The 25,564-nt window shown below is 45.3% G+C and overlaps 3 protein-coding genes across 13 annotated transcripts; all 3 read right to left on the bottom strand.

Moving 5' to 3' along the window:
- Positions 1-1,355: 1,355 nt before the first annotated feature.
- On the bottom strand, positions 1,356-16,120 carry LOC100193134 (uncharacterized). 10 transcript variants are annotated; one of them, NM_001138293.1, is made up of 9 exons: positions 15,910-16,039; positions 13,430-13,541; positions 13,265-13,338; positions 11,556-11,636; positions 11,242-11,334; positions 2,668-2,787; positions 2,314-2,385; positions 1,991-2,068; positions 1,356-1,893 (listed from the first exon to the last, which is right to left on the bottom strand). In NM_001138293.1, the coding sequence occupies exons 2-9, from the start codon at positions 13,533-13,535 to the stop codon at positions 1,888-1,890; spliced, it is 630 nt and encodes a 209-aa protein (NP_001131765.1). In that variant the 5' UTR covers positions 13,536-13,541; positions 15,910-16,039; the 3' UTR covers positions 1,356-1,887. The 10 variants fall into 10 exon arrangements, with proteins under 10 accessions (NP_001131765.1, XP_035817921.1, XP_035817927.1 ...); XM_035962028.1 differs by having other exon boundaries at positions 1,367-1,898; positions 13,430-13,621; positions 15,910-16,095; XM_035962034.1 differs by having other exon boundaries at positions 1,367-1,893; positions 13,430-13,621; positions 15,910-16,059.
- Positions 14,235-15,871, bottom strand: LOC100273746 (uncharacterized). 2 transcript variants are annotated; one of them, XM_008660051.4, is made up of 2 exons: positions 15,199-15,871; positions 14,321-15,112 (listed from the first exon to the last, which is right to left on the bottom strand). In XM_008660051.4, exon 2 carries the CDS (start codon positions 15,045-15,047, stop codon positions 14,484-14,486), a length of 564 nt encoding a protein of 187 aa, XP_008658273.1. In that variant the 5' UTR covers positions 15,048-15,112; positions 15,199-15,871; the 3' UTR covers positions 14,321-14,483. The 2 variants fall into 2 exon arrangements, with proteins under 2 accessions (NP_001141627.2, XP_008658273.1); NM_001148155.2 differs by having other exon boundaries at positions 14,235-15,599.
- A 144-nt stretch (positions 16,121-16,264) lies between the features above and the next one.
- Positions 16,265-18,133, bottom strand: LOC100276794 (uncharacterized). The gene has a single exon (NM_001150505.2). The coding sequence runs from the start codon at positions 18,005-18,007 to the stop codon at positions 16,412-16,414; it is 1,596 nt and encodes a 531-aa protein (NP_001143977.2). The 5' UTR covers positions 18,008-18,133; the 3' UTR covers positions 16,265-16,411.
- Between the last annotated feature and the right edge of the window lie 7,431 nt (positions 18,134-25,564).

The raw sequence follows: 25,564 nt of genomic DNA, 5'->3' as shown, positions 1-25,564 counted from the left end.
AAAGCAACTGACATTCACTTCCCCGAAGACGCAATGACTAGCTCTGGTGCTCCTTTCTGGTCTGCTCCTAAGCGGTTCCTGCAACCTCAAGGGTGGTGGTGGCGGCGGCTGTGTGCCCGGTGGTAGTTGGCTTCAATGGCCGCGTGTGCCAAGGCTGACGGTGGTAGCCGGCAACGGTTTTAGCTCACGGCAGTGTGTTGCTTGGGGCAAGGTGTTGTCCGGTTCCAAGTGTCCAACCAGAGAAGGTGGCGGCCGACGTAGCTATGTGGCTGCTGTAACAGTTAGCGCATCGATGCCCCTATGTAAGGGTGTGTGGGTTGCCAGGGTGGCGTCGATGGTGGATACTGCATTCTTTGTCCCAGGGTCTTGGTCCGACGATGTGTTGGGGACATCTTGAGTGAAAGCCTCGGCGAAGGTGACGCCTGTGGGCGCCGCTTCCCTATTGAGGTGTCGCATTCCACAACACTATCTTGCATGGGTGAAGGCCTGGTCCATCTGAGACAGTCGGCGGTGGTGTCCATGACATCACTCCCTTCCTCGAGGTATCGCTTTGAAGTTCGCTCGGCCACGACATCGCCTTCAGTTGTTGCTTTCATCTCTCAGCGTCTAGTTTGCGGGTGGAGGTGGAGTGTTTTGCAAGGTTAAGTCGAATCTGCTACATCTGAGGTGTGGCTGGACAAGGATGACATGAGGCGAAGCTCCCCTCCCTCGTGGACTGAATTATATTTTAGAGGTTGCGCAAAGCCCATGAGCGGGACATTGATTCAAGCTCGTTGACGAAGAATCAAAACTACCTCGTGTGGGGTGTGTTGAGGTTTGGCAATGATAGCGCACCGTGATCATCCTCCTTCTGTACTAGGTTTTAGGTATAAGCGTCGTCAAGTTCCTTTGGACATATGCGGCCCGTTTGGTGAAATTGTCAGGTAGAGTTAGAGCTGCTCGTACATTGTGTGGAGCTCGACAACGATAACTCTAGATGAGGTTTTATGTGTGGGGTTGGTTTTATGCGAGGTTGTCGTTCCCTAGGTTGCTTGTGCACTCTGTAGGTTTCAGGCCTGTTTTTTCTTAAAATTTAATTAATTTGTTTCTTCAACTTAAAAAAACATTGGTTATGATGTTGAGAACGGCACTGGTGGCCATGGCTGGCATGTCGTGGTTGTCCAAAACGTCTGTACAGTTAATGTCCGCAGCAAGCGGCACAGTACCGCTATAGGATGGGATTAGGAGGAAGGGGATGAGAATGAATTTGTGTAGGCAATTCCATCAAATCGGACTCGAGACCAACATCCATGGCAAGTGATATGGTTTCAGGAGGAGCAGATGCATTGACGAAGAGGTGGATGCTGCGTACGCATGAAGGAATAGATTGAGACGAAATGTTATTTTCTCATCATAATGAATGGCATTTAATGAATGACATTGGTGGGTAATTAACCCTGAACTCCACATCTACATCTTAAAACGAATTTCTCCATCAAAAACGCTTTTTGGGGAACCGAGTTGCTGGAGTTTCCACGGAACATCAAAACGTAGAGCGGAGTCCCAACCACCCTCTTAAAATGAAAAAGACTATCGACGAGTTGGGGTCATGTTGAATGCTGTTTGAAAACAGGTAAAATGCAAAACGAAACTAGAATCACCAAATCGTGCATGATCAGATAAGAGATAAGGCAGACAGATAAGTAGGATTACGACAGAGAGCTCTATTAATCCCTTGATACGCGAGCGAGCAAACCAGTGGGCGTTTGAACTGTTTTTATGTGCCCAGATCCAATCAAATCGCGAAGGAGGAACCGCGTATCAAGAGGTGATAATCTTAACTTTGTATTCTCCAGTGAAGAAAGCGGCATCTCCTTGTACTTTCTACGGTTCAACAGCGAAAGAATTTCATTCCTGCCCTGCTCAACACAGCCAGCTCAGATGGTAAAAGATGTCCACGCTGGCAACTTCCTAAAACAAGGACTGAAAATATTTAGGAAGGTGCACAAACCTGGGATAGGCCTTTCAATATGGGGCCAATTCTTGGAATAGAAAACCAGTAAATATTTGGATCAATAAGTTGACGAGTCTGGAAGGAATAAGGAATCCAGCATAAACAGCAATGTTAAGTAATTAACAATTGGTAAAGAGAAGATAAATCATTTTATTTTCATACTAAGTGTAGAAATAGGCACGCATGAAAACAGATGATACGAGTACAGCTACATTTATTCTTTTAGTACATGGAATTGGAATTTGAACATAACTTTCTTGAAATCATGGCCTCAATATCCGTGATAGTGATCTTAAAGCAATAAATATGAAGTTACTTACTAAGAGACCAGCATTCATCAATAGTGTGATATGTTTGTCTGTTACATCACCACCCTGTGATAACAGTGAGCACTGCAATGAAAGATATTAGATATATTCGACCATTTCTTCAATAGAAGATATCAATGAGGTGGAAGTGCTACTATAGCAACAGCGCAATAATAAATCTTATAAATCTTGGTTCATCACCTAGTTTTATTTAACATTTGACCAGAAAAAAGGAACATAAAGAGTAGCAATGCAAAATTCTGACAGAAATCTGTATATTTTCAATAGCAAATGATAATTACCTCTAATAAGAAAAGGCCAAGATAGAATCCTGCACAGAAGTAATACCTAATTCTTGATACTTACCAGCTCTAGTTGAGTTATGCTAACATCCAGTTTTGAAGGGACCACATATCTCTCAAACCACTCAAATACTTCACTACCATCTTGGTCTTTACCCCCTGACCGTTTAATAGCAAAAGAGACCTGCACAAGTTTAATGCAAGAAAAAACCATATAAAAAATAGTTTAGTATGAAAAGTGTAAGGCAAAAATGATGAATTACTTGTCCACTGCCTTGATAGCATTTGTCAAATTTAAACAACTTCCTTTATCATAATCCCATGAAAAACAAATCCTTTACAGAATTTATGACAAAAACATGCACTTTTTAAGCTTCTGAAGGATTAAAAGTAGAGTAGAATATTGAAATAATCGATCAGATACATGTATGTGAATAAATATACACATAAGACCATCTCTTACATATATACATGCCTGCGTAAGCATTTTATTTATCATTATATCTCTACTACTCTTAAGCAGATAGTGTAGGCGTCCACACCGAGATGGTGCACGGTTCTGCCTCCCACCCGCAACATCCTCCGCTCCGATCCCGCACGGTGGCCGCGCTTTCGTCGCCGCCATCAACGGTCTCATTCCTACGTCCGCGGCTGCCCCCGCAATCAACTCAATTGCCCCCACGATCCCCTTCCACCGACGGCACTCACCTTCCATCGACGAAACGACTCTTCCTCCATTCACCTCCCAAATCCTGTGCTCTCCATTCACCTCCCAGATCCCGTGCTCATCACCACGCCGAGGAAGTGTTGATGGTCTGCGGCCACCCCCGCAATCAATGGGATTGCCCCCGCAATCCCCTTCCACCGATGGCGCTAGCCTTCCATCGACCCTGAGGCAGCCGTCGACCGGGCATCAACACCCCTCATAGAGAGAACACCATCCTGCCCCTCGCTTGCCGCCCCACCTCACCCTGAGCCTTAGCCACCCTAGCCGAGCAGAGGTGGAGACGTATGCCTCCACACACCTCGCCCTCGTCACCACCTCCCTTCCCGCCATCCCCAGAGAAGTAACGGAGGTGCAGGAGCGTCGTATCCGATTGGGACGAATTCGGCATCGGCTCCGCCGAAGGTACGTCATCTCTCGTGCCTCGCTCCCTCTCCTCCTGCGCTGGTATGGTTTTTGATCTAGCTCGAGCTCGCCGCGCCGACGCTGTGTTGTGTAGTTTGTCGCTGGCTCTAGGATTTAGGAATCGCTGCCGCGTGCCTGGTGTATGTCTGTTTTTTTTTGTGATGCTCGTGCAAGTGAATTTCTCCCTGGTTCATTTTTTGCCTTGTTTGCTATGGTTCTGGTCGGACCAGCAGTGGGGCCACGCTGGGCGAGGAAGATTTGGTCGACGTCCTGGTTCCGATCGTCGGGGGAAAGCTTACAAGGAGGTGGCGGAGGAAGGAGGCGTTTGCGGTGTTGGACTGGCAGGGCGAGCAGATCTGATGGCTATCGTGAGGTCCGAACCGGAGGTTGTGGATTTTCTGGGCGATCGTCGACGGCGGCGTGCTGAGGGTTCATGCGGACGTGGTGTGGCAACACGCCCAGCCACATGCCCAACTCTGCCCCACGCGGACATATCTGTTGCTCATCCTTGTTCTGCAGTTGTATCTGTTGCTCATCCTTGTTTAGTAATTTTTTATCCTATATATATTTCTGATGTTTGATTCCTACTTAACTTAATACCTCTTATGCATTAACATTTGCAGAGATGAACATATAATGTTCAAGGTCTTTGAAGAAGAGCTGAAAGATTTTCCTATAGATCTACAGAACGGGTCATTTGTCATGTTACAAACTGGAATCATGTTTTCTATTAACTTTATCAATGTGAATATTATAATATGCTAATGCTAATTCTTTCATTAAATGGTTTGAATTTACAGATCCTAAACTGGTTGTCACATTATCCAACTGATGTGAAAAGCTATATTAAGCCTGGTTGTGTTATTCTAACTATTTACCTTCACCTCCCTAATTGGATGTGGGATGAGTAGTATCCCACTACATTAATAGTGAATTTAGATATGTATATGTTTTCTTTATAGTATACGGTGCAGAAGCAAATTGCTTACCTACTATTATTTTTCTTTTCTATTAAAGCTTGATGATGACCCAGCTTTGTGGACAGAAAATCTTATTAGCTTGTCCAATGATAGTTCTGGAGAACAGGATGGTTGCATGCTAGGGTACAGGACTACCTAACACTGAGTTGCGATGGTCCGTTCATCTTATTTGGAGTAATTATTCATATATTCCAGGATCAGCTTCATTAGTCTTTCTTTCCTTATTTTTGTTAGGTAGTCTTATGTTTGCATTCCCTCTGGCAACCAGTATTTGTGACAAGCATAAGAGACCACCAATTGCAGTTGCTTGTTCTTCGTATATAAAATTCTCTGTGAAAGGTTTCAATATAGTTCAACTAACCAGAGTATGTATCTTTTTTTCACATTTAAATGTGTCCCCGAAACTAACTTGTATTAACTAATTTTGTTGTAGATTACTTTGTGTGTTTGGTGAAAAATGTTTAATTCAAGAAGACTTGCAGATGCTACATGAAGATTCAACTATGCAACAAGGCCCTCAATGCTTAACCTTCTTTTGTTCCTTTCCTTGTACAAGTGGAAGAGAATTCATAGAGGTACATGTTCCGCGTATTTTTTTATATCCATTCAGTTATTTACTTTTTAAAAATACAAGTTTAGTTTTCAGCTTAAGTAAACATGATTTGGCAGTAATATACAAGTTACAATGTCCCTGGGCGTGCTATGCTCTTGCAAAATATTACTGCTGCTAAATTGTTTCATAGTACCAATTTCATATGATAAATGATTAGTATTTTTTATCAGATTTGATGTAGTAACATATAGCACTATTTTAGAATTGTATTCTTTCTAGAACGGATGGGGTACAGTTTGAACATCCTTTGATGTAGCCTCTGTTTGACAAAGTACATAATTGATGGAACTTCTAATTCAATTATTTGTTCTTTTTGTCTATTAGGAAGCGTTTATTCAGCATTATGAGTGATATTCCTTATTTCTTTTAGAGCATTCGCGGACAGGAAACATGAAAGAGATAGGTCTGGGTACTGCTAACATGTTTTATGGACCAAGATGCTGGCATGCACTCTTTTGGTCATTCCGGAGGCACTGCTAACATATTTACATGACACTGCCTACCAGTATATTTGAACTATCGGCTACATGTTGTAGTTTTGTATAAATGTTTGTCCTTTAACTAAAACTCAGAAGTAAAGATCGATGCATCTAGCTGTGTTCTGCATTCTCGAATGACTTTGGAGCTAAACGCGGAAGGAAGATACTGAACTACAGAGTATTCCCCCTTTGATAGCTTCTTGTTCTCGCTTGAGACAGCCCTACCGGCTCTACACACATAACTTTGTGGTTGTTATTATATTGAACATGCTCCTTACACAATCGAGTTTAGAGGAGCGGATGGTTAGGAAGAAATAGATAACTGATATCATTTTGGACTACTTTATGTAGTCACTCCAGGGCGCCCAAAAGGCGTCGGATGTTGTAGTCATTGCATAATATTTGTTTTAGCTATCCATAATATTTGTTTCTCGTTATCATTGGTCTATATCAGTTATTTTGGTTGTGTTGATGAGCTTCTGAGAGTTGGTACATAAAGTAATATTTTGCATGCTCTGAAGTCTTAATCAGTGCTACAAAAATTTAATTCTTGAGAACTGTACTCTATCAGTGTGGAAGAATGATCTAGGAGATAAATCTTTTGTCCTATATAATTCAAATGTTTATATATGTGTGTTGATACAGCTAATGTACATATTCTAAATATTTCTTTGCATCTTGATTTCAGATTGGGGCCAACCTGCCGAGAGGATGCGAGAGTATTAGAACTATTTCTTTAATTCTCATATCAATTAGATTAGAAAGAGTGATAAGTCAATTTAATAGAGGTCCAATGTAAATATCATACTATCATAGCAAAAGTTATATGAATACACATATATGATGAATAATAATTGTGGATGACACTCTATAAAGTGACTATTTGTTTTTAAAATAGATTGATTTGTCATATTAGCTCGTGGAATGGTAAAAGGTTACCATGCATTTCCATTGTGAGTATTGTTCTCATACTTGGTCAACATCATTCTTCTATAACTAATTGTCTTTACTGAGTTTAATGTTGTCTTATACCAAATGTACAGACTTAAATATACTGATGACTAAATTCTTGGTAGAATTGATGAAATACATGGGGAATTAATGTAATGACAATATTCCAGAATAAATACAAAAAAATATTAAGCGCATCAGTGTTTAGTTGGTTTTCAGATATACATATGTTATTTGTAAATACTCGAGTTTAGGATAAAAAACAAAGATTCAGAATTTTTGTTCTCACTTGCTATTCCATCGTTTTGGTATGAATTTTAATGTGTATTCACTTCGTTACGATTACAATTACTGCCTTTTAGGTTTGTCGTAACGTTACCCTGGACACGATTTATGGTAACGTGCGGCATTGTAATTTAAGAAATTATTTTTTAATAATCATATTAATACAATTTGAACTTATGTATGTAACACAAAAAAATAAGTATATTTCGCCACACAATTGAAAACGAATTATTTTTACAATTTACAAGGATAGTGCACTTCGACGTTCGTGCCTAGAAAAAATTGAGTGGTCGTTAGAGATGTATCAAAATATTTCTTATCTAGAGCTCGTATACTATATTTGTTTCATAAACTTAATTTTGTTGTTGTATGACTACCACAAAGTTATAGCGATAGCTTATTTTTGATTATTAACACAACATATGGCTATACATATGTTATCGTGGTATTATATGTTTCTGTTGCAACGCACGGACACTCACCTAGTAAACAAATATGTCCATAAAAAAATAGGTTTTCATATGTCCAGAAATCTAAAGCTTTACAGGCATACAGGATAGCCCTTGGATAAGACACACAACCTCTTCTTTTCAACTTAGGTTCTAAAAAGAAATAAAACCAACGACCAGAATTACCTTCACATGGTGACAACAGCAGGTTAAAACTCTTAAGGGCATGTTCGGTTACACCAATCCAGAGGGGGATTGGAGGGGATTAAATCCCCTCCTAGTCAATGTTCGGTTACACCAATCCAGAGGGGGATTGGAGGGGATTAAATCCCCGCCTAGTCATTTTGACTAGGAGGGGATTTAATCCCCTCCAATCCCCCTCTGGATTGGTGTAACCGAACAAGCCCTAAAGAAGCAAACTTGTCTAATGCATACAGCTATTATTGCAGTTATGTACAGGTAGAGCTCAAAGATTTGCTCCAAAAAACTGTGGTTCGTGAAAAGGCCTAGCTTTGGTAGCACTCCTCACGTCCTAGGTCTAACTCTTCGTGGGAGCGAATTTCAAGCAGGCTGCTGAAGTTAAAAAAAATCATTGTCATCTGTCTCACGCTAAAATATAGGTCTAAGGTTGTCTGCAGCCCTCGCAGTTTGCCTTCCCCCCTCCTCTCGTGTAGCGGCATAGTAGCCCCCTACACGGTGCATCACCTCCCTCCGTCAATCCCCCTATGGCCCTATCCTGAGGGGAGCTACTCTCTCCCCCTAGTTCCAGGGGACGCTACCGCCCATTGGTCTTCCGTTCGCGCTCCTGTAGTGAAGAAGTTGAAGACCCTGGCGGGCCGACGTCGCCACCGACGATGCAGCGCAGCAACCTCAAGTCGCAAGGACCCAGCGGCAGTGTGGCCAATGTCGACGCGCACGGATGGTCACCCACACTGCGTCCCTAGACCGGTGCGGCTGCGCCAGCACCCGCGCCGGCGAGGATGAGGAGGTTGGAGCAGCAGTCGCCGCCATGGACAGGGTCGTGGATGTTAAGGCCCATTAGGCCCAGGCCTACTGCCTATATATATAACCAATAGTCCTTAGGGACTGATCATCAGTTGTTAATCCCAAGGTTAGTAACATGGTAACAGAGCAAGTTACGATTAGGATTTCTCTAAATTTCTAGCCATCGTCGCGGCCTTCCCACCTGGTTGTCGTCTCGGTTGCCGTCACCGCCCTCTATCCGCCGGTGTCGTGGCCCTTCTCGGCCGCCATCCGCGCCGTTTGCCTCGTCCGCTCCGTCACGGCTATCTCCTGCGTTGTCACGCCACCACCTCGTCCGCGCCCACATCCTCGCGCAGCCCAGGATCCGCGTGCCACCCGCGCCGGCCAGGATTCTCCCGCGTCTGTCCACCTCCAGCTCGCGCCGGCCAGATCTGCTGGGATATGTTCGATCTGCTGGGAGTTCACACGGTTCCGTCAAGGCTGCAGCCGGCGTATCCACTGTTCATCCGCCAAGTATTTTGGTACCATCAAGCCAGTCTTTTTCAGATCTGTTATTCTTCAGTGTTTTCATGCTCTTCAATATGTCGACCAACGCTATTGTTGTCAATATTGTGTTTGATGGGCAGAATTACCCAGAGTGGGCTTTTTGTGTTCAGATTGCATTAAGAGGTCATGGTTTACTATTCCATTTGACTGAAGATTCACCGATTTTAGCAGCTGATAGAAGCAATGCTGCTGCAACCAAGACTTGGCAAATCAATGATGGCAAGGTAATGGCTGCAATGGTCAATAGCACTAAACCAACTATGATTATGAGCCTGTCCAAATTCACCACTGCTAAGGCTATTTGGTCTCATCTGAAGGACCGGTTTGTTCAGGACAGTGGTGCTCTTTTACATACCCTTATGCAGTAGACTCATATCATTGAGCAACATGATATGTCCATTGATGAATACTATTCAGCTTCTGATCGTCTTATGAGTGCATTGACCTCTATGGTGCCTGCTTGTACAGTTGTGCCTTGCCTAGCCCATCAGTTCATTGAGAAGTTCTTTACCTACAGATTTGTTATGGGAATTTGACCTGAATTTGATTCTCTTCGTGCAAGGTTGCTTCATAGTTCTGATACTCTCACCATAGAGGTTTAGATCCTAATCCTAACCTTCGACAACTTTCGCATCGGGCGATCCCAAGGAAAGAGATTTTCGCTGGGGCAACGCCACCGTTTACGTGTTGAATCCTATTGATCTTTTGCCCTCCTCATTGCTAGAATAAATTCTTCCTAGGTCAAGCACCCCGATGGTCGGGTAAGCTCAAGGATGACGCATGCACATAGACATACGGAGGGGATGCACGTCCAAAGTGAGGGATGACACACCCCCTGAGAAATATCATGTAACAAACGGGATTTTGCCCCTCAACTATATAAAAGGACGAGAGCCGAACTATAGAGGCAGGCTAACTTAGATTGTAACACTTCTCACACAAGCACGAGAGCCAAGTGTTCAGCCTTGTAACACATGAAAGCCAACAACAAAGAGTTCAGCACTATACTGAACGTAGTTCTCTCCGAACCAGTAAAAACTCTCTTCCTTATGCTCATCCAGAGCAAAGCCATCGAAACAGTGACGCGCTGACCCACACCTAATCTACAAATCTACTTGTTGTGGGATCGAAATCACGATAGGTTCGTACTTTCATCCACAACGTGTTATCGAGCCTGGCTACCCCAACGCACGCTTCATCCTTGGCAGCTTGACTACATGAACTCTCTCAGTTGTGTCCCCGTCTTCGACGGCCCTGACTACGTCGACCTCGCCATCGCCCTCTTCCACGACAACTTCCTGAACGCATTTCCATCAACCCCACGACGCATCATTGTGCCTATACCTTGACATTAGTTGACTCAACTGCTACATTGATCACAACTATATCCAAGACAACATCCTCGACCATGGTTCCTTCACCCTCACGCTTGGCAACCTAGACATCGACACAAAGGGCTACAACGTGCATAAGAACCCATTGCCCATTGGCTACTTTCATAGCCAAAACATATGCAATTCATTGACCGTTATTAGGGCTGGAAACGAGCCGAGCTCGACTCGGTCGCATTACAAGCTCAAAAATGTGGCTCGGATCGGGCTCGTTCAGGCTCGCGAGCTGCCACACTAAGTCTCATTTAAAGTATAAATTGTATATTTTCATTATATATAAAATAAAAAACATGTACCAAAAATCTAGTAACTTATTTTAAACTATATCTAGCATTGAGTCCATAAAAAATAAGAAAATAAATCAATAACATAAAGATGTAATAGTGAAACGACATAACATCATGTCATTAGGTTGGCTCGTGAGCCGACTCAGGCTCGCTGCTTGAGCGAGCCACAAAAGTAGGCTCGTCTCGAGCTCGTTCAGGCTCACGAGCCGAGCCGAATCTGAGCGAGCCCGAGCCATCTCGCGAGCCTCGAGCTTTTTTCCAGCTCTAACCGTTATGACTGTAGGGTGATGTTAGCTTGTTACCTAGTCTCATTGTCACTTTGTGACTGCAGGGCGATGTTAGAGTAAGTAGGATTAGTACCATATTGTCTATCCACTGGGGTGTTAGTTCTATGTACCATATATCAGCCCATCAGAGCCAATGCAATACAAAGAATATTCCACCAATTATATTCTTCTTACATAGATATATGTGATAGTAGATTCATATCCCAATTACTGTCACCTAGTGAACCTAGTAATGCTGAACCAAGAGATAGACATACCTGTTTCAAATAATCATCCATGAACATGATTGCATGATCATCTTGCCCAGAACTAAGTTTGAATATCCGTAACACTTTGTCTTTCTTAAATGACTGCAAAACAAGAAGCATTCCATTTTTCAGTGCCATGGTGATAACGAAGAAAACACAGTATCTTCACAAGTTTAGTTTCTTTTTTGTCATTATATTGAATCTATGAATGTGATAAGCAATAAAAACTAACATGTTAATATGGTAATTCTACAAACCAATGCAATAACAAAGACAAAAAACATATCGTATATAAACAACAATAACATAAGTTTAAACAAAACCTCCAAGTCTCTGTCAACTTGTGTTCTATCCTTCACACTGCTATACAATTGTGACTGCAAAATGAATGGCTGCGCCAAAACCTGCAAGTGATGCCAAAATAGGATATGGTTTACCCAATGCCAGAAACAGAACACAATGAAATAATGAAACAAGTAGCACGTGATTAACATAGTTCACAACAGATTTTATGATGACATTTCCACAGATTCATAGTGCACCCTCCTGTTATTTGTGTGTGACCAATTTTTGGAATATTTGTCTCACAAGTAAAGAGTTCTTATTACATTTTGTCTATGCATCAATGATTCTAGAGTTGTGAGTTAAGATTAAGGAGCTGAGGAGTTTCATATAATATAACAGGGTAAGAACAAGCTAAACACAATAAACAGTACAGTCAAAGTCTCAGACACAGTAAGGTGCATTAGGGGCATTGCCCTTCAAACTGCAAAAGGTAAGGTGCAGTGTCCTGTTCAAGATACACACTTTTAGCAGGAATAGACGGAGTGATATGCAAGTAATTTGCTTCTGAATCAATCTACCTAAAGAGATCAAGATAGAAAAAATGGTGAAATTTTTGTTTCAGGATAGAGAATTTGAGACCACACAGTAGATTAAGCTGTTTATAAAACATGATATGGCTAAACCGCTGGCTGCAGAATGTATTAAGCCCTCTGCTGGCTGCACAGCGTGACTACAGTTTACGTACTCTCGCCATCAGCGGTCAGCCCTGATTGCACAGCTGCTTCCTGCTTAACTTCAGTGTGGTGCTGTTTCTGTGGCTCATGCAGTGAACCAGCATGCCATTGACTACACATAGGAAGCATGGATTTCACCTTCCTGCTCTCTACCATGCAAGCACTCTGTCGCCAAAATCCCATGGTGCTCTCACTGATCCAGATTGGAGGTCTGCCATGAAGGAAGGACGTGATGCTCTCTTTGATAAACACACCTGGAATCTTGTTTTGTGCCCCCACGCCCCCCACCCCCTAGGCCAATAGGCCAATACTACCATTGGCAAGTCAGTCTTTCCCACAAGTTCACTGCTGATGGTATGTTATGGTTGCTAGATGGTGAGGGATTCGAGGGGGAATTGGATGGTTGGAGCTGTTGGTGGGGGTGGTACAGTATTGTTCATGCGTTGGAGCTGTTGGTCGCGGTTACTGTCCACAGGGCGCCAGTCAAGAGCCTCTACCCACAGCCGAGCAAGAGGGGGGATTTTCCCTTCTAATTCTTGCTTAATCCAAATGATGTGCCAGTTGCCCCCTTAAATAGGCCAGCCAGATCTAACAACCTTATCTAAACCTCTGACTTATCTAATCAACTAATCCTATCCTTGCTGCTTATCTAATCAAGGGGATAAGGATGCTTGCTGCCTAAGCTTATCAACTAATCCTATCCTTGCTGCTTATCTAATCAAGGGGATAAGGATGCTTGCTGCCTAATCTTATCCTTGCTGCTGCTCCTTGCCGCAGCCCCCCTTGGGCCCTGACATTGTACGCTCAAGCGCTACAAGGCATTCCAAGTCCAAAAAATATATGATAGAACATATTCTTTACCCACCACCACCACACACACACACAAAACAGCATTTCATGTAGAGAACAAATTTAATCGGGGTTCAGAACATAAAGCAATGAATTGAAACATGTTTCTGTTGATCAAAGATCTTAAGAGGACTGGAAGTATATTTCCAAGGAACACAAAATACCTTATCCAGCTTTGGAAACTGTGTGCGCATCAATTGAAGTGCTATCATGGTATCATTGAACGTAAGATTATCATCTGCATCAGAAAAACTATTAAATACAGGTGCTCAGTTTCCTATGACTGTAGGTATGAACACAGACCAGACTGGAGAATGAGAGTAGCGCACCAAGGCTTAAACAAATTCGACCTCTGTCTAGTGAATGTTCATTATCATCAGGAGAGCGTTGTCGCTTTTTAGAGGGCAATGAATATGATGATGATGGTTCTGTCATCTTGATCTGTTGACTCCGTCGATTTCAGAGAGATGTCATCAAATGACCAAGATGAAATGGCTGTTCTACATCAGTTTAGGGAGATACTTCAAACAAAAAAAATTCTGTCACACCTTATATTAATACAATTGCTGACTCAAGACCACAATTTTAAAAAAGAGTACTTGAAACAAAATACTGCTAGAACTGAGACAGATAATGAACAAAATTTCATACTTGAATGGGAAACTCGAAATGATTATATTGTTCAGGATTACAAAAATAACTTGTTTGGTAGAGCTCCACTCCCTTGTTTTTAACTCCAGATCCTTAGTTCTATAATGGAGTGGTTCTAATCCATTCTGATGGGGAATGCAGTGCGAATTGATTCCGGTGGGGATTGAACAGAGAACAGTGAGTAGCAGATTTTTTGAGCCCCTAAACAAGAAGTGATTATTGTCCTCTCTATACCAGAATCAGTGTGTCATTTTGCTATTTGGCTGAGGAGTGACCGAGTGATTCTCGTGGAGCTACTCCAAGGAGGGCTGCCAAACATGGTCAATGCATTGCTGATATTCATTACTTGCCAAATTGTCGTTATTCTTTAAGAGAACCAACTAGTATACTTCAAACATTTTCATGAGTCACAGTTCACTTGTTAGGCCTTGTTCGGTTATTGATATTACATGTGTATTGGAGTGTATTGGATGGGATTGAGATGTATTTTGACTTGTTTTGGATTTAAACCGGCTCAATCCCACCCAATACATGTGGATTATCACCAAAACGAACAAGCCCTTAGGTGGTCAAAACTAATCAGCAAATGCTAATCACATTAAGCACTTCTTGTCAAGCGGCAGACTAATCACACTAACATTTTGATTTTTTTTGTAGTCAATGACACTATCCTAAGTGCCTAAACATCCAAGCCCTAACCAAATCGAATGACCCAGTTTTGCACAGCCACTCCTACTGCAGCTGCCTAGTAGACGCCGACAGCGAGTCCAAATGGCGTTGCAGGTTGACCCTGAGCCGACGGAGCACCTTGGCGAATTCTGGTAGCTCAGCCTCCCCGAGCTTGCCAGAGTCCGCCTCCCACCAGAACTTCCTTCCGGCCTTTGCCGCGGTCTGCCTCACCGTCTTCCCGATGGCGTCCATCCGTGCCTTCTCCATCACCGAACGCGCCTTGGTCTCCTCCGTTCGCCGCACAATGCCCTCCACCTCCACGCGGTCGGTGATAGCGCTCACATCGTCTGTGTCCTGAAGCACCGGAAGGAGTCCATCCTCCTCTTCTTCGCCGGGGATCGGAGCATAGCGGCGGAGGACGTGGTCGACTGAGGGAGTGCCCAGCGCGAACACCTTTTTGCCAGGGGAGAAGATGACGATGGCGACGGGCGAGCCGCAGAGCAGAAAGAGCTCGGAGGCCTTCTTTTGCAGGCCAGACTTGCGCTTGGAGAAGGTGACCTGCAGCCGGCCGCCATCCTCGATGTGGCGGATCTCGATGCGCTGCCTCCCCCTGCTTGGCCTCCCCATAGCCGTGGTGGTACGTCTGCTATCCTGCTTCTCAAGCTTCCTTCCTCTGCTCCATGTCCCAAGGCCTATATTTTTTTTCTCAATTCCAATCAGTGGCGGAGCCAGCATCCAATCCAACCCCAGGCACCATTAGAAACGACTAAAATCTTACAGATTGACGATGCTAGCGGCGTCCTGCCGTCCTCTGTGGGCAGCGACAGCGTCCTCGGCGGTGATGGCAGATGGCAGCGGCGGCGTCGTCGTCGGCGGTTTCACAGACTTCCAGTCCTAGATGAAGACGCGGCGGACAGCTCCCGCTTCTGGCGCGGGCGTGTGGCGGCGGACGGCGACACGACGCCCACCACCCGGTGCCGGTGGAGTGGAGGCGGCGCTGCAGATGCAGCACGGAGGCCGGGACCGAGAGGACGCGAGCGCGGCGCTGCGGACGCGGACGCGGCGGGGAGGCCGGGACCGAGAGTCGGGAGGACACGGGCACGACGCTACGGCCTGCGGATGCGGCACGGAGGCAAGGAGGACGCGGCGTCGCAATGTGCGGCTAGGGATTGAAGCCTGATTTCCAAATTCTCACGAAGATGCAAGGAAAGATAGAGGCAGGAGGAGTATATAAGTAGAAAAATCGCTACTAAAAGTAGTAACGGATCCTATTGGGTGATTTGCTTCCTTGCTTGCGTGGGTGGTACGGTAGCGACGGAGAAAGCAGGAAATCAATACAATCGAGGTCCGGAGAAGAATCAATCAGCACCGCCCTCCTCCACGCGGCGATGGAGGGAACAGAGAAAGGGGGTTCGATTGCTCACGCACCCGCTCAAGAAAGCTCGCTCAATTACAATCAGACGGCACTTGGGTAGGGTTTCATGCTTACCGAGAGAGGAGTTTCTGTGTCCGAATAACCTCCTTGTCTCTGGTTCTCCGTTCTGCTCCAGCCTAGTAGCCTACTAGGCGAGAACGAATAGGAACAAGAAGAGGCCAAGAGGCGGCTCCGCAGCCCCGAGGTTGAAGAACGCCTGTGTTCAGACCACGAGGGATGTGGTTGTTCTGTTTTGTGTGTGTTCGTGGCGAGCGACTTGAGGCTCGTGTGCTGGGAGGGCGGCCCGCTTGGTCAGCCACTGACCACTGTGCCGTGCACTCGCTGCTGCCTGCCTGCCTCTCACCGAAACCAAAATATCACTATTCGTCCACTAATAATAATTTGTACCCCGAACTAAAATGAGGATTAAAAACAAATCAAAGAGAACTCAGCTCAACAGAACACGGAATACAATAGTGCATTCTACACTTCACCCATGCAAATCCTCAGCCGTGATCACAATTCACAAACGTAGACAAGAAATCCACCACCACAAAGCTACGAAACAAACGACCACTCAAATGGAGCCCCATCCTTTTGCAGCGGGAAGAGGAGGGATGCTCTGCTCATTCCTGAAGAAGTCATTAGGATCCGCCATGGCCTTCACAGCTGCCAGCCTCTCAAAATTGCCTTTGAAATACTTCTCCCCCCAGATCCTCGCCCTGGCGTAGCTAGTCACATTGTCCTCCAACTCGTTCGTCCCAAGATCCAGGTCCCTGTAGTTGACATATCCAGTTCTTGGGTTCTTGGACACATACGGCTCCATCTCCTCGTACAGCCCCCTGACCCAGCTCATCCGCTTCTCCAATGCCGCAGTGCCATTCTCGAACCAATACGAGTAGTACTGGAGGTTGTACAGGTTCCCCTTCCGGTGCGGGAACGGCGTCGCTGACGGAGAGATGCTGCCCATCCGGCCGCCGTAGGGGTCCAGGATGAGCAGCCCGGCCTCGGGCTTCTCCAGCCATGACCATGTTCTCTCCCACACGTGCCGTGGGATGGGTTCTTGCACGTAGTCGGACTTGGCCTTGACGTATCTGGGCGTCTCGCCGCTCCTGTCCAGGAGCAGCTCCAGTGGCTTGGAGCTCGAGTAGAAGGCGAAGTACACGGTGGACTGGATCCAGCTTATCTCCTCGCAGTCCGATTGGGTGACGCCAAGGTCGGGGAAGTGAACTCGCATGTGCTCAAGGAGGCGGCTGCAGCGGCCGAGGAACAGTGCCTCAAACCGCGCGTGCTGGCTCCGGACGGCGACTCGGAGGATGAGGTCACTGGGCAGCGCCGGCGCGATTGCCTGCCATTTGGTGATGAGGTGCGAGGCGGACTGGTTTATTGACCGGCGCACGGTGAACACGGTGACTGTCTCCGGCACGCGCACGAGGCGGAGCTTCCAAGACAGTACGACACCGAAGCTCTCCCCGCCGCCACCGCGGATGGCCCAGAACAGGTCCTCCCCCATGGTGGTCCGGTTCAGCAGCCTCCCGTCGGCGTCAACGAGGACGGCGTCAATGACGTTGTCCGCAGCGAGGCCGTACCTGCGCATCAGCGTGCCGAAGCCGCCGCCGCTGAGGTGTCCTCCTACGCCGACAGTGGGGCAGATCCCAGCGGGGAACGCGAGCACGCGGCTGGCGGCGGCGACGGCATAGTAGACCTCGCCGAGCGTGGCCCCCGATCCAGCCCACGCCTCGGCGCGCGCGGAGTCGACGCGGACGTCACGGAAAGCGGCGAGGTCGAGCACGGCGAAGCGCTCGCCGGGGTCGAGGGAGGCGTAGGATAGGCCCTCGTAGTCGTGCCCGCCGCTTCGGGCGCGGACGCGGACGCCGTGGCGGCGGCCGCAGCGTACGGCCGCCTGCGCGTGGGCTGGCTCGGTGGCGGCCACGATGGCGACCGGCCGCTGAATGTCCGACGTGACGTAGCGGAGGTTGCGTACGGAGGAGAGCAGCGTCGTGGAGTACGACGGGGACGCCGGGGTCTGAAGGAGGCGCGGCGGGACGCCCGCGCCGACGAGGCAGACGAGGAACGAGTCGGTCGCATTCAAACCTGAGGCGACCGCGATGCTGCCGCTGGAGAGGGCGCAGATGGCGGCGGCGACGACGAGCTGGTACAAAATTCCGGGCATGATTGAGGATTTGAGACCAAAGGAGTGGACGGAAAGGGATCTTTTCAGCTCTGTACTACTGGTGTAGTACTTCGCGCAAGGGCGGGCGCGCTAGTATATTCTGGAACCTGTCAGGCTGTCACGTGTATACAAGGCGATGGGTACCTGAAATTTATATATCCGGCAGAAGTTATACTCAACGGATAAGCTGGTTCAGATATACTAAGGGCCTGTTTGGTTCGTGGCTAACTATGCCACACTTTGCCTAAGGTTAGTCGTTTGAATTGAAGAACTAACCTTAGGCAGAAAAGTTAGGCAAAGTGTGGCAAGTGAGGCTGCGATCCAAACATGCCCTAAGTTCATGTTTGGTTTTAATTAGTCTTAGGAGGACTAAACTTTAGGGTGTGTTTTGTTTGACTTTTGGCTTTGGCTTTTCCCCCTAAAAGCTAAAAGCCAACCAAAGGGGTGGATTCAGGAAGCAGTTTTTTCTAAAAGCCAACTTTCTCGTAGTGCAAATCTGAAAGCACCCATAGACCTGCTTTTAATGGCTTTTCGGATGGAACTGTGAAAACATATACCGAAGAATTTTTAACGACTTTTAGTGGTTTCGCCAAACGATTTTTAGCTTTTTAACAGCTTACAGCCTACAACAGTTTTTTCCACAGCTCACAGCCCACATCAACTTTTTTCACAGCCACAGCCCAACCAAACAGACTCTTAGTCCCTACTTGTTTGGTTATAAGGACTAAATAGATTCTAAAGTCATTAAATACATTGTCCAAAGACTCAAATGCTCTTAGAATACACTCATGTAGGCTTTTAGTCTCTTTTAGCATCTATGTGAAGGACTAAAGACTAAATCATTTTAGTCCATATTTTAGTCTTAATGTTTGACAAAAAAGGGACTAAATGAGACTAAAAACTAGAGATTAATCTTTAGTGCCTCTAACCAAACACCCCTAACTATATCTGTGTAGCCACCGAATAATTTATAGTCGCCTCACTTATATATAATCTACTCAATTAAGTATATATAAATATATATTAGCTAAAAGAATGATCAATGTTTCTACATTATTCATTGTATTTTCATCTTTTATTTACTCACATATAGTTATTAGATTTATGTTATTTGATATGTGTTTAGTGGATATCTAATCGATTTTTGGTTACCTGATATATTTTTTAACCTATGCGGGTGTGATTATAATTTCATACTAGTAAGTGGGTATGAATTTTTTTATAATTTTATCTCACGGATATATGTATGGATAAGAACTACTCATCGAGTACATATCGGTTGCCATCTCTAATCATGAGTTTCTAACAAAAAGTACAGGGGAGAGATGTATTCAAACTACTCTTTATTTCCTCAAAGAGAAATCGATATAGCGAAAATGTGATAATCCTATATGTTCATGTCATTATATTATCAAAATCCACTAATAATATAAATAATAAAAGTATAAGGGAGAGAGGTATTCAAACTACCCTTTATTTCCTCACAGAAAATTTGTATAGAGAAAATGTGATAATCCTATAGGTTCATGCCATTATATTATCAAAATCCACTTAACAAGATAGTTCATATAGTATTACAAATAAGACAACAACCAATATGTAATCTGCCCTTATGTGCAAGCCTGCAAGTGAGCCTCCTGGTTCGTTACATCATGATTCAACCGTAGATATAATCATGGTTTTTAGGGTTTTTTATAAAACTACACGGGCCGGTGTCAAAGGGTTTAATTTAACGAACCAGGAGGCTCGCTTGCACGCTTGCACATAAGGCCTAATTGCATATTAGTTGTTGTCTACAAATAAATATTTAAAAAATATATAATACTCGACCTCGTCAAGGTCGACCGTAAAAACTCTAAAACACATCATTTTTTGATTGGGCAGACTTTGGTTGTAGCTTGTTGTGCGAAAATGGTATCTATTAACATCATACCAAGAAAATGTCCTGACCCTATATGCAAAGTCATTGGCTACTTGTCTGAACTCGGCACTCAGATGGATCTTTTTGACCATGCAAGTTCAAACAAGCTAGATTGTAATATTATTCGCATGTAACAACAACTTCAAATGACAAACTAAGTACGCGCTAGATAGGACAGTACCTTCAGTTTGAACCAGGAAATAAAATTGGGCAATCCATTTCCCGTGCCCTATCTAAGAAGGGTATCATATTCCTATGGAGTTGAATCCCTTGATCGATGCCAAAATTCATCAAGAAATTGTTGCATGTAAGGCATCACCTCATCAAGGTTGTTCAATAGATATAGCATGATATGGTGCCACTGTTTATGTCTCAAGGTCTTGGTGGTCAAACCACTTGCGTGTCCGAGTTTCCCTCGAAAAATGTTGAGGATCGAATTCATTTTCGCCATCATTGCAACGAGGGGTGGATTATGCACACTCGGAAGTTTGTTACCATAGTAAGTTTTTATGAAGTTTGACACCTCCTCTAGTATGTATGCCTCTGCAATGGAGCCTTAATTTTGCATGTATTTCTATATTTCTTTTGAATAGTCTTTAGACATCTCTCTATTGGATAGCACCATCGTCCCTACACGGCCCCTCCATTTGTGCCTCATACGGGAGATGCAGAATCAAATGATGCATCAAATCCAAGTTTGCAATCATGATCTGAGATAACTCCTTTGCACAAAGCTGGCAAAAGAAATATCTCAAATCTACAAGCAATAGGCAAACATGCTTAGGGATATAGCCTCGAACCATCACCAGAAGAATTTGTTCAATCCATATATGGTAGTCATGACTCTTCATTCTTAAGACTCGCATAGTAGATAAGTTCACCCCCTACTCAGGTTAGCTGCATACTGAGAGCACCTAGAGGGGGGTGAATAGGTGATCCTGTAAAACTTAAAAACTTAAGCCACAAAACTTTGATTAAGCGTTAGCACAGTTAATGCCAAGTGGCTAGAGAGAAGATCTTGCACAATACGATAACCACAAAGAGTTCAACACAGAGAAGACACAGTGGTTTATCCCGTGGTTCGGCCAAGTACAACATTTGCCTACTCCACGTTGTGGCGTCCCAACGGACGAGAGTTGCACTCAACTCCTCTCAAGTGATCCAATGATCAACTTGAATACCACAGTGTTATGCTTTTCTTTTCTTATCGCGTTCGCGAGGAATCTCCACAACTTGGAGTCTCTCGCCCTTACACTTGAAGTTCACAAAGAAGCACGGAGTAAGGGAGAGAAGCAACACACACAAATCCACAGCAAAATGCGCACACACACGGCCAAGAATCGAGCTCAAAAGACTATCTCAAAGTTCTCACTAGAACGGAGCTCGAATCACTGAGAATGACAAACGAATGCGCAAAGACTGAGTGTGGATGATCAAGAATGCTCTAAGGTTGCTTGGTGTATTCCTCCATGCGCCTAGGGGTCCCTTTTATAGCCCCAAGGCAGCTAGGAGCCGTTGAGAACAAATCTGGAAGGCCATCCTTGCCTTCTGTCGTCGGGCGCACCGGACAGTCCGGTGCACACCGGATAGTGTCCGATGCCCGATTTCCTTCCTTAAATGGCGAAGCCGACCGTTGGCAGACTTGGAGCCGTTGGCGCACCGGACATGTCCGGTGCACACCGGACAGTCCGGTGCCCCCTTCTAGCCGTTGGCTCGGCCACGTGTCCCGCGCAGATCGCGCGACCGACCGTTGGCCCGGCCGACCGTTGGCTCACCGGACAGTCCGGTGCACACCGGACAGTCCGGTGAATTTTAGCCGTACGCTGTCGGCGAATTCCCGAGAGCGGCCACTTCACGCCGAGTCAGCCTGGCGCACCGGACACTGTCCGGTGCACCACCGGACAGTCCGGTGCTCCAGATCGAACAACCTTTTGGCTGTACACAGCCAACTTTTCTCTGACTCGATTTCTCCTGTTTCAAGCACTTAGACACAATACATTAGTCCTCAAAACAATGTACTAAGGCTTAGAAACATACCTTTACTCTTGATTTGCACTTTGTCCATCCATGGGTATTGATTCACATTTAAGCACTTGTGTTGGCACTCAATCACCAAAATACTTAGAAATGGCCCAAGGGCACATTTCCCTTTCAATCTCCCCCTTTTTGGTGATTTATGCCAACTCAACATAAAGCAACTAGAACAAGTGCAATATCACTTCAAATAAAACTCAAATTTATTTTGATTTAATTTTGGCATATATGGATCATCCTTTGCCACCACTTGGTTTGTTTTTGCAAATCAAACTCAAATCTCTATCTCTAAGTCAAACACACATGTTGAAGCATAAAGAGAGTCATTCCAAAAGAGATTGATCAAAGATTTCAAAAACTCCCCCTATTTCCCATAATCAACACTTCTCCCCACAAGAGGCCAACTTTTGACAAAAGAGACAATGCAGACAATGCAAGAGTTTTGACAACCCAAAAGCTCTATTCTACTATTTTCAAAGTTTCTCAAGTGGTAGCTGATCCATCTATTGCTTTGGCCTTTATTTTCTCCCCCTTTGGCATCAAGCACCAAAACGGGATCACTCTTGGTCCTTTAACCCCATTGCCTCACCAAATTCTTCAATTAAGAGCAAATAGGCAATAAGAGTTTGAAGATGAACTTGGAATAGTTACTCTTTTCATCGGAGTGCAGTGGAAGTCTTGTATGGTCCAAGTCCACCTTTTCCTTTCAATCCTCCTTTGAGGCTAAAACAACCAAACTCAAGCATATAGTTAGTCTCAAAGGGTCAAGTTGTAGCAGAACTCCCCCTAAATATGTGCATCACTTACACAAGGACTTGTGAGGTCTGGAGAATGTTTGTACAACTTGAGCACCACAATAAGCAACAAAATGCAGAATGAACATGATCAAAGGCATAAACACATGTATGCTACAATTCAATCCAAGTTCCGCGAATCTAAGACATTTAGCTCACTACGCAACCTGCAAAAGGTCTTCTCATCTAGAGGCTTGGTAAAGATATCGGCTAGCTGGTTCTCGGTGCTAACATGAAACACTTCGATATCTCCCTTTTGCTGGTGGTCTCTCAAAAAGTGATGCCGGATGTCAATGTGCTTTGTGCGGCTGTGTTCAACAGGATTTTCCGCCATGCGGATAGCACTCTCATTGTCACATAGGAGTGGGACTTTGCTCAGATTGTAGCCAAAGTCCCGGAGGGTTTGCCTCATCCAAAGTAGTTGCGCGCAACACTGTCCTGCGGCAACATACTCGGCCTCAGCGGTGGATAGGGCAACAGAAGTTTGTTTCTTAGAGTTCCACGACACCAGGGACCTTCCTAAGAATTGGCACGTCCCCGATGTACTCTTCCTATCGACCTTACATCCAGCATAGTCGGAATCTGAGTATCCAACCAAGTCAAAGGTAGACCCCTTTGGATACCAGAGCCCGAAGCAAGGCGTAGCAACCAAATATCTAAGAATTCGCTTCACCGCCACTAAGTGACACTCCTTAGGATCGGATTGAAATCTAGCACACATGCATACGCTAAGCATAATATCCGGTCTACTAGCACATAAATAAAGTAAAGACCCTATCATTGACCGGTATGCTTTTTGATCAACGGACTTACCTCCTTTGTTGAGGTCGGTGTGTCCGTCGGTCCCCATCGGAGTCTTTGCGGGCTTGGCTTCCTTCATCCCAAACCGCTTCAGCAAGTCTTGCGTGTACTTCGTTTGGGAGATGAAGGTGCCGTCCTTGAGTTGCTTCACTTGGAACCCAAGGAAGTAGTTCAACTCGCCCATCATCGACATCTCGAATTTTTGCGTCATCACCCTGCTAAACTCCTCACAAGACTTTTGGTTAGTAGAACCAAATATTATGTCATCGACATAAATTTGGCACACAAAGAGATCACTATCGCAAGTCTTAGTGAAAAGAGTTGGATCGGCTTTCCCAACCTTGAAAGCATTATCAATTAAAAAGTCTCTAAGGCATTCATACCATGCTCTTGGGGCTTGCTTAAGTCCATAGAGCGCCTTAGAGAGCTTACACACGTGGTCGGGGTACCGTTCATCCTCGAAGCCAGGGGGTTGCTCCACGTACACCTCCTCCTTGATCGGCCCATTGAGGAAAGCGCTCTTCACATCCATTTGGTACAACCTGAAAGAATGGTGAGCGGCATATGCTAGCAAGATACGAATTGATTCTAGCCTAGCCACAGGAGCAAACGTCTCCTCAAAGTCCAAACCTGCGACTTGGGCATAACCTTTTGCCACAAGTCGAGCCTTGTTCCTTGTCACCACTCCGTGCTCGTCTTGTTTGTTGCGAAACACCCACTTGGTTCCCACAACATTTTGCTTAGGATGAGGCACCAGTGTCCAAACTTCATTGCGCTTGAAGTTGTTGAGTTCCTCCTGCATGGCCAACACCCAGTCCGGATCTAGCAAGGCCTCTTCTACCCTGAAAGGCTCAATAGAAGAGACAAAGGAGTAATGCTCACAAAAATTAACTAATCGAGATCGAGTAGTTACTCCCTTGCTAATATCACCCAGAATTTGGTCGACGGGATGATCCCTTTGAATCATCGCTCGAACTTGGGTTGGAGGTGCCAGTTGCGCTTCTTCCTCCATCACTTGATCATCTTGTGCTCCCCCTTGATCAAGCGCCTCCACTTGAGGTACCTGTTCGTCATCTTCGGTTGGGGGATGCACCATAGTTGAGGAAGAAGGTTGATCTCGTTCATCTTGTTCCTGTGGCCGCACTTCTCCAATCGCCATGGTTCGTATAGCGGCTGTCGGAACATCTTCTTCATCTACATCATCACAATCAACAACTTGCTCTCTTGGAGAGCCATTAGTCTCATCAAATACAACGTCGCTAGAGACTTCAACCAAACCCGATGATTTGTTGAAGACTCTATACGCCTTTGTATTTGAGTCATAACCTAACAAAAACCCTTCTACAGCTTTGGGAGCAAATTTAGAATTTCTACCCTTCTTCACTAGAATGTAGCACTTGCTCCCAAATACACGAAAGTAAGATACATTGGGTTTGTTACCGGTTAGTAGCTCATACGATGTCTTCTTGAGGAGGCGGTGAAGGTAGACCCTGTTGATAGCGTGGCAAGCCGTGTTCACGGCTTCCGACCAAAAGCACTCGGGGATCTTGAATTCTCCAAGCATAGTCCTCGCCATATCTATGAGTGTCCTGTTCTTCCTCTCTACCACACCATTTTGCTGAGGTGTGTAGGGAGCGGAGAATTCGTGCTTGATCCCCTCCTCCTCAAGAAATTCCTCCACTTGAAGGTTCTTGAACTCGGACCCGTTGTCGCTCCTTATCTTTTTCACTTTGAGCTCAAACTCATTTTGAGCTCTCCTTAGGAAGCGCTTGAGGGTCCCTTGGGTTTCAGACTTATCCTGCAAAAAGAACACCCAAGTGAAGCGGGAAAAGTCATCAACAATAACTAGACCATACTTACTTCCTCCTATGCTCAGATAGGCGACGGGTCCGAAGAGGTCCATATGTAGCAGCTCCAGGGGTCTTGATGTTGTCATCACATTTTTGGTGTGATGAGAGCCTCCCACTTGTTTCCCTGCTTGACAAGCTGCACAAGGTCTATCTTTTT

The sequence above is a fragment of the Zea mays genome, chromosome 9 (genome assembly GCF_902167145.1).
Source record: "Zea mays cultivar B73 chromosome 9, Zm-B73-REFERENCE-NAM-5.0, whole genome shotgun sequence".
Taxonomy (NCBI): Eukaryota; Viridiplantae; Streptophyta; class Magnoliopsida; order Poales; family Poaceae; genus Zea; species Zea mays.
Note: the sequence above shows the minus strand (reverse complement) of the source record. Positions and strands in the feature narration are given on the sequence as shown.